Source organism: Plectrocnemia conspersa, unplaced genomic scaffold, assembly GCF_051122295.1.
Source record: "Plectrocnemia conspersa isolate PC_06_02 unplaced genomic scaffold, ASM5112229v1 ptg000011l, whole genome shotgun sequence".
Classification (NCBI taxonomy): domain Eukaryota; kingdom Metazoa; phylum Arthropoda; class Insecta; order Trichoptera; family Polycentropodidae; genus Plectrocnemia; species Plectrocnemia conspersa.
The window spans coordinates 115,001-123,342 of NW_028277175.1; the positions used below are offsets into that span (position 1 = coordinate 115,001).

General features: G+C 38.8%; 2 protein-coding genes across 3 annotated transcripts in view; both read right to left on the minus strand.

Annotated features, from left to right (window-relative positions):
• alpha-Spec (alpha spectrin) overlaps positions 1–3,804 on the minus strand; it is a 16,653-nt gene extending 12,849 nt beyond the window's left edge. For both annotated transcript variants that reach the window (XM_088198168.1, XM_088198167.1), the window contains exons 1-4: positions 3,523–3,804; positions 3,285–3,458; positions 3,078–3,213; positions 2,879–3,009 (exon numbers count right to left, since the gene is read on the minus strand). In XM_088198168.1, coding sequence (XP_088054294.1) covers positions 2,879–3,009; positions 3,078–3,213; positions 3,285–3,458; positions 3,523–3,597 — 516 coding nt within the window. In that variant the 5' untranslated portion in view covers positions 3,598–3,804. The remainder of the gene's footprint in view (positions 1–2,878; positions 3,010–3,077; positions 3,214–3,284; positions 3,459–3,522) is intronic.
• A 1,982-nt stretch (positions 3,805–5,786) lies between these two features.
• LOC148229030 (beta-1,3-glucan-binding protein-like) lies at positions 5,787–8,240 on the minus strand. Its single transcript, XM_088198183.1, has 8 exons — positions 8,104–8,240; positions 7,574–7,783; positions 7,294–7,505; positions 7,107–7,228; positions 6,693–6,850; positions 6,383–6,628; positions 6,202–6,320; positions 5,787–6,139 (listed from the first exon to the last, which is right to left on the minus strand). The coding sequence occupies exons 1-8, from the start codon at positions 8,219–8,221 to the stop codon at positions 5,948–5,950; spliced, it is 1,377 nt and encodes a 458-aa protein (XP_088054309.1). The 5' UTR covers positions 8,222–8,240; the 3' UTR covers positions 5,787–5,947.
• Positions 8,241–8,342: the final 102 nt, after the last annotated feature.

The window sequence follows — 8,342 nt, forward strand, 5'->3', positions numbered from 1 at the left end:
CGGTATTTCTGGAATATTTTTCCCAAAAGGCCCGACAACCAAAGGGTTAAGAAACGGTAAAAATAATATTCACAATTTTTTGGAACAATGCAAAAAATACTCGTTATGTAATTTTGAAACATTAATTTTGCAAAAACTATAAATTTTTAAATTTTTTTTTTATTTTTCCTATTTTTATATAATTATTTACTATTATAATTTCCAATAAAAAAATATGTTTTTTTTGGAACACTGCAAAAAAGCACCCGCATGCTAACTGGTTAAAAAATAGATAATAATTAATTATGTGAATAAAATGAACTATATGAATATCATCTCTTGTTTATACAAAGAGCTCTTTGATTGTCCCTCACATGGTAAATCAGCCAGAGCAATAAAAATAATTATGCATTGAAATATTTTTTTTCTTAAAGTATAAACATTCATTCAGATGGCAGTACGAAATGCTTTAGTTTTTGTCAGTAGATACTACTGGACCCGTCGTTAAAAGTCAGAAATCATAAAAGGTAGTCACTACCCGTCCCGTCGCCTAACATCAGAGGAGGAAGCCGGTATATAGGCCCGTCGGTTAAGTGTTAACATGTCAAAATAGTTATTTAAAAAAAAATGCTTCTTGAAATATAACCCGCATAACTTCAATAAAAGAGAACCGAGTATATATAGATGTATTCTTAAATATACACATATGTGTATATTAATCATTTATGATAAGAATTTTTGCTTTTTGAAATTTTCGCTTGCGCAATACTCACGAAACCTTGTTTCTTGATTATTGGGCAAATGTTAAGGTTGAAGATTGCTTAAACGGAATATTAAAATGATTAACTAACGACATTTCTTGATGTTTACTTAAAAACATTTGTAAATATATTAACCCTTTAGATGCGGATAAATCCGAATCACCGTGCAGGGCTCTCAAGTGCGAGAGCGGATTTATCCCACGCTCTATAAAAATCATAACACAAAAAAAATATTTCTAATATTATATTTTTTTATATGTATTTTTCCAGATAAAACCAGGAAAATTGTTGCATTATTTTTTTATAATTTCTATGTTCTTTCTTAATTAATTAATTTAAAGGAAAAAAATATATAAAGGATTTTGACAATCATTTATATATTCTTTTCCTTGTCCCTTCATTTTATCCATTTATACATTTTTAAATTCAATTTTGAATGTGAATAAAGATGCAACAGAGAATGACTATAAACATATAAAAATCACAATTATATCTTTAACTTTTTTTTAGTGGATAATTGACACATTTCCTGACTTTTTATGAAATTTAATTCCACACGTAAGGGTTAAAATTAAATATTTTTCAAAGAATTATTGGTGTTAATTCTCGCCACCGTAGCGCTGTCATCGACGTATGGAGCGCACAAATAAATCCCCATCTTTTGTATGGCAAAACATTTTTACAATTTACACCCGAATGTTTGACACATATTCTAACTTTTATGAATCGAAAAAAACTTTGGATATAAATTGCCATGTTTATTGTATTATATGAAATAACAGGATAAGTTCATGTATAAAAGACTCATTCCTTAATTCATTAAAAACAGTACCGTGCACGGATGTTGTATGAAATTTTTTGAACACGGCCATAGGGTTAGCGCACATCGAGAGGTGTCTCAACACTAATTGGTCGGACACTTATTAATCATTGTTTCGTGGCCCAACCGTTACCGGCCGCACACTTCTTAGTAAGTGTTAGGACAGTAAGTGTTAAGAGGTCCATTCACAAACCGCCACACACTTATTCGTAAGTGTGTATTTGAATACGTCAGCCAATGAAATCTGAGATTTGAATTGTACACCAACAATTTAACCCTTTGAGTACTGAGCTATTTTATATACATTTGTTATACATTCAGGAATGAGTTAATTTTACACATTTCCGTTGTTATTTATTTATTATTTTATTTTGCATTTATAGTGAATTATAGAAAAAAATCAGAGATTCTCAATGTTTTATTGCTTTGATTTGTTTTACCACTTTTTGATAATTTATTTCAACCCTTTTCTTTTATTAAATTTCGTTGATTTATTTTAAATATTTTTTATATATAATTCGATTTTAGTTATTTCAATTCAGGGGCTCTCAATATTTAAAAATAAATAAATATAAAATATTTTTTGTTCTATTTTATATAAAAATCATTTATATTAAATTATATTCAAAAACATTTTTATTTTTTCTTCAGTTGTATATATTTTCTCAGAGTTAAAATTGCAATTTTTTTTAATGTAAATTAAAACTTTGAGATAAAAATAGATATTGTAGAATATTATATAATCAAAATGTTGTCTGGTAGTATAACCGCTAAAATGATTGTATATTCATTTGTCATAGTCCTTGGCGGAATTCACCGTCAATTTTGTTACTGTTGCTCAATTTATCATACTGAACGTAGAATAATGTGATGAAATTGACGGTTAAAATGGATTTTATAAAACGATGATTGTCTAATTTTTATTATATAAATGCCTTCTATCTAGAATTCTGTTAAAACTTATACATTTTTGACAAATTCCTCAGAAAATAAGTTGGTGAACAATACTCGAAGATTTCTCTGTGAATTACGAGAACGTTTTTAATACAAAGCATATTTAAATAACGCGTCCAGTAAAAACAAGTGGGTAGTAGTGTAAAAGTAATTATTGATTTTTTTAAATAATTAAAAACATAATACTATAATTATGTATTAAGCGAAATATGCATCGCATATTTGGAATCGAGGCCTTGTAAGACAAAAGGGGAGCGGTCCAATTGAATCAATTGACACGCCCTAGTGAGCGTAATTGGTGTCGTTTTACACGAGCAGAGATAAGAGCGGAGATAAGTTACGCAAGATACGTAATTGGATATACCTTGTCGTGAATCCAGAACATGACTTCGTCGCAGTGCCTCAAGAACTGCACGAGAGCCAAAGCTTGTTGCAATTTCATCCCCTTTTCGGCCAGCTTGGAGAGCAGCAGTTCCCACAGACGGTGCAATTCGTCTATTTTTTGTAGCGATATAAAATATTGCATAAACGTATCGATTTGGAAAGGGCGAAATTTGTCTCACCTAGCCTCTTCTTGATCTTGTCGGAGGCGAAGTGTTTTTGATTGATCATCTCGGTGCCGGTGTTGCCGAGGACCACGATGGCGTTGCTGTGCGCGGCCACCTCCGCTTCGAAGGCCTGATGCTTCTGGATCTTGGCCTGAAACGCGAAAGCAGGGTCAAAAGGGATCGCGCTCGAACGAGGGCGAAGGAGCGCGGAGGGTCGCTCGCCTGCAAGTTGGTGGGGTCTTTGTAGCTCTCGTCGGATGCCGCTTGCAGCTTCTCGTAGATCCACGACTCGAGCTCGTCGGCGTCGCGCTTGAAGTATTGGAAGCGGCGCGAATCCTCGAGCTTCTCCCTCTTGGCTCGGGCCTCCTGCTTGAAGTCGTCATACCGGGATAGCACCTGGGGAAAGGGAATAGCGCGTAATGATAATGCGGCGAAAACGCAGACGAAAAAACTGACTCACCGCTTCGCGCCGCTCCTGGATGTCTTCGGCCGTCTCCAAGATCTTCACCTCCTTCGGCGGAGGAATCTGCTCCATGTCGCTAAAAATAAAGATGACGTCGCCCGAAAGGAGCGGCCGGTCGGTTCGGAGTCGAGCGAACGGGGCGGGGCGAACGGGGCGCGAACGGGACGAAACGGGGGCCAAACAGTCGGCGATCGACAAACGAGATGCAGAGGCGCAGTGACGCAAAGAATGGGACCGGCGAGAACGCGACACACCCGCAGACACCGCCCGACGTTCAGTGTTGCCAGTGCTGGCGAACGTACGCCGGCGGCCGATATAGTCCCGAGTATTTGTATCGATTTTGATAGCCCAATTGGTGGCTTCAAGTTCGTCGGCTTTCGTGAGATTTTTCAGCCTTTTTATTAGGAGGTTTGGCTTTGCGCAACGATCGGAGACACGGTGTAGCCGCACGACAATAATATTATTTTTCCTAAAGTTCATATAAAATACACTTTTCAACAATTTTACATTTTTTTACATATAAAATTACTTATAATAATAAACATAAGCTTCCCGAAAACATTTTATGGAACGATACCGACTATAATAAATGATGGCCAAAATTGTAAATTATTTTTAATGGAACGAAAAAAAACAGGAAATTTTGCCAACTTTGGGAATTTATAGCTAAAAATGTGGTGTTTTCTAGAAACTAAAAAAAATAGTACAATATTACAGATAGTTAATCATTTAATTCAGCAAGGATCATAAAACGTAAATTCGAAATACTTAAACATATTAAAATTATTTGCCTGTCAAAAACCACCATCTATTTCAAATCTATGTACAGTAATACTTCGATATAACGGACTAATGCGGGTGAAAAGGTATCCGATATATAAAACTAGGTTTTCTGAATGTGTTTTTTAATACCTAGTAAGAAAAAAACGGTACAATACAGTGTCAGTGAAGTATGGTGAGTGGGCTACAGTGGATTACGGGTACAGTGGATCGTTTGCAATAGATTAATGTGTATTGCGCGCGTACATGCGCACTGTCACTTAGTTGATACTCTTTCATCCCCCCCTCTCCTCTGCCGAACTAATCGCCTTTACGACATTAGAGCGGAGGGATGCGTTGTGACGATCCGATCAATAAACGAGTACAAAACTTTTTTTTATAAAATATGGTATAAAATGGCAATCTGAAATAATTTATTTTAAGGCTATGAACGCCTCTTTGGATTTTGTCAGAGAGACCAGAATTTGACGATAAACTTTGGAACTATGAAGGTTAGATAAAATTGATCCACTGTTACCCACTCTCCTCTACGCCATAAATGGATTGAAAAGATCGTGTGACTTTTAAACAATGACGAGGTAGGTATGAAAACTTGACTTTACAGAAAAGTTTTCTATCAAATTAAAATAAATAAACAAACAAACATTTTTTCCGAAAATACACTATTTTGGTATGTATAAAGTTATAAAGTTAAAGTCTACAAGCAGGATGGCATTATGACTTGAATTCGAGTGCGAGAGGTATGACGTGATTATTATGCACAAAACATTGTTTACAAGCGGTGACACTTGGATTTAAACATGTATAACATCAACAGGATGTCTTTAAAAAGAAATTACACTTGACTGGATATTTTATCGGTTATATCGAAGTTTTACTGTAATACAATACAAAAATATTTTTTTTAAATATCTATGCAAATCAAAATGCAAATATTGTAAATTAAATGTGTTCGGACCCATTTATATTTGAATACAGATTTTGTTATAACTAAAACTTGGTGGCACTTGGGTAACTCTGGCGTGACGGTTTTTTCTCTTTAGAAATTATTAAACAGCTTAAATGTTATTGGGTTTGATATTAAGAGAAGAGAGAAATAAAAAAATCACTATTTTTACGTTAAAATTGTACAAATGCGTTAAAAATATTCATTAATTTTGTAAATTATAACAAAAATATATTATTATTAGTTTAAATTGTACGAGTTTACATCATTTTAATTCTAGACTATCCAATATCTTTATATGTGCTATATTTTATTTTCATGTTCATTGTACTTTTACGGGGGGGGGGGGAGAGGGGAGGTAAGTGCCGTTTAATTTTTTTCTCATGGTTTCCTTTGTCTTAGAATAATAAATATTACTATAAACATGAAGTGTTTTTCATTTATTTTTTTTAATTTAATAAAAAGTAAAAAAACAAACATGTAGAAAGTGCGCCTCGAATTCTAGAAAAAAATTTGAAGAAATAATAGACGTAAAAATATTAGTCGATTTGTGCTTCGTCGAAATTTTATATTTAATATATGTAAAAAATATTATAAATATTATGTCAGATTGTTTAGGTGGGATGGCTATATTTTTTAAATACGAAAGCAGAACGTTAATGTAATTTGAACGTTCATTCTATACGATGCGCGTGTTTACATGGCCGTCACTTTAACGTAATCGATCAAGAGACGACTGTGTTTCCCCCAAGTTTTATGCCAAGCGGCTCTATTGTTCCAGAATTTCATCATGGGCTTGGAGTCGTCGGTGTCTTTCCAAGGTTTGCCGCCGACGTTGTCCGGGAACTCCGTCAATCCGCCGACGGCCAGGCCGATGGACAGATAAAACTGAAACGAACGATCGAGATTCAGATGAGAGTCGAGAGAACGCCGCCTCGCTTCGTGCGAACCTTTTCGTCGAAAGGCTTCATGTTCTTGTCGTCCCACATGCCGTTGCAATCTTTGGAGTACTTGTTATGGCGATTAATAGTCCCGTACACTTTGCCGTCCGCCGACACTTTGATCTCGTCTAAACAGAAAATGAAATTATCGGGACGGTTCAAGGTTGTCGAGAGGACTCGAAACACTCGCCTGGAGACCACTCGAGGACGTACGTGTGGAACATATCCGCCCAGTCAAAAATGTTTTCAAGCGTCGCGAGACCGGAGCGCGGGCAATTGTCCGTGATGTTGAGCACGACGCCGCCGTACAAGACCGAGTTACCGTAGTTGCGCGATTCCTCGCTTAAATTTTTGTTTCCTCGAGCCGTGGCGATTCTCATCTCGCCGAAGTCGTAGTAGTCGCCGTTGCGCGTAGTCTGAGGTCTCAGGTACAGTTCTGAAAAAAGCGTTTAGAGAGACGTGGGACGTTACGGAGCGACGCGAAGTAGACCGGAACTCACGCGGGTAGATCCAATCTCCGGCGGGCAGTTTGGCTCTGATTTCGACTTTGCCGTATTTAAAATTGAACGACTGTTTCGTGGTTATTTTTCCGGACACGTACGGCGGTAAAATGTCGCTGCCCTTCGTGGCACTCGTCTCGCAACGACCGGTGAAGCATCTGGAAAGCGACATATTTTCAGCAGGTCTAGTCTTTCCGTCTTTCGTTGAGGAGGAAATGCGACGAACGAAATAAAACGACGGATAGAGGATCCCAAGCGATTGAAGGTTCGGCACGCCGACCGATTCGTTCGATCGACTGCGAACGATCGCCGGGCCCCTGCGAAAACTTCAGTTTCAAAGTGAGCGCGCAGAGGAACCCTACGAATTTAACGCCGCGTCCCGAAAGTGACGACGGTAGAGATAAAAACGAATACTTCGCGAGCTTCAGATTGCCGTTTCGCAGTTCATTCTCATCGCGAAACTGCTTCAGGAAGATGACCAGTTTGCCTTCGTCCACGGTGACGGCCGACTCTTGGTAGGAGACGAACTCCGCTTCCTGCGGAAAGAAAAAGGATCGGCGTGAGACGCGCGAGAGCGTCGCGTGAGGGACTCCACGCTCACCTCGTTCGACGGAAGCGTCACCTCCACCATCCAGTTGTCTGTGTTGAGGTACTTGTCGTCGAACTGGTCCTCGAACACGACTTGGCCGACGCAAGGCGCCGCCCCCTCGCTGAACTTGAGCGAGTACTGCGTTCTCGCGGACATGGGGCAGACGACGGTGGGCTTGAGGTTGGCGGCCACGTCAGGGATCGAAGTGTTCGAAGGTACGAGTTCTGACGAAAGAGGAAGAAAATGAGTACCCAGAGAATTGCATCGCGATCGCGAATAACGAAACGGTCACTCGTTATATGCTTCTTCAGATCTGTATTCGCGTAGCCGAAGTCGTCGTATCGGACCAGCACCCAGTAACGCAGCGTGTCGCCTTCTCTGACTCGCACCGCGTCATTTTGGTATATCAGCAAGTTGCCGACCCTCTCGCCGATCCCTTCGAAATTTACGCCGCCTTCGACGGTGCCGTGGATGGTGAACTGACTCGCGAGCGGGCTCGGGGCTAGAAAAATATAACATACATACAGTGCGACCGAGCGCCCGTAAGGCCAAGAAAAACGGAGTAGTAGATACATATAGTAATATATAAGTTAACTATTCATATTTAACGATGACCTTTATATCGTGGTTTATAAACTACATTTTAATTTTCCTATATTTTTGTTGTTAATCAATGTTTTATTTTATTTTGAATATTATTTATTTTCGGTGACGCAAATCTAAATAAAAATGATAAGACTAGTTAAGTACATCAGGTCAAATATTCACCCCGCAGTCGATATGAATAACGATGATGAAATAGCGCAATAAAAAAAAGTATACCTGGGATGAAGGCTTTGAATCCTCCTTCGTGGAAAAACATAAAGTCGAAATTGGGCACTTTGTAGGAGGCGACGACGGTCGCGAGGAGCAACGCGGCCCGAAGCGCGGTCGCCATCATTGTCGGTCCGTGTGCGATTGCAAACGCGTCGAAGCCGATGGGGGGAGGGAGGGAGGGGTGAGAGGGGGTTTTGACGCGCGGCAACACCGACGGTGACGGCTGTCAGGCGATGAGCTGAGCC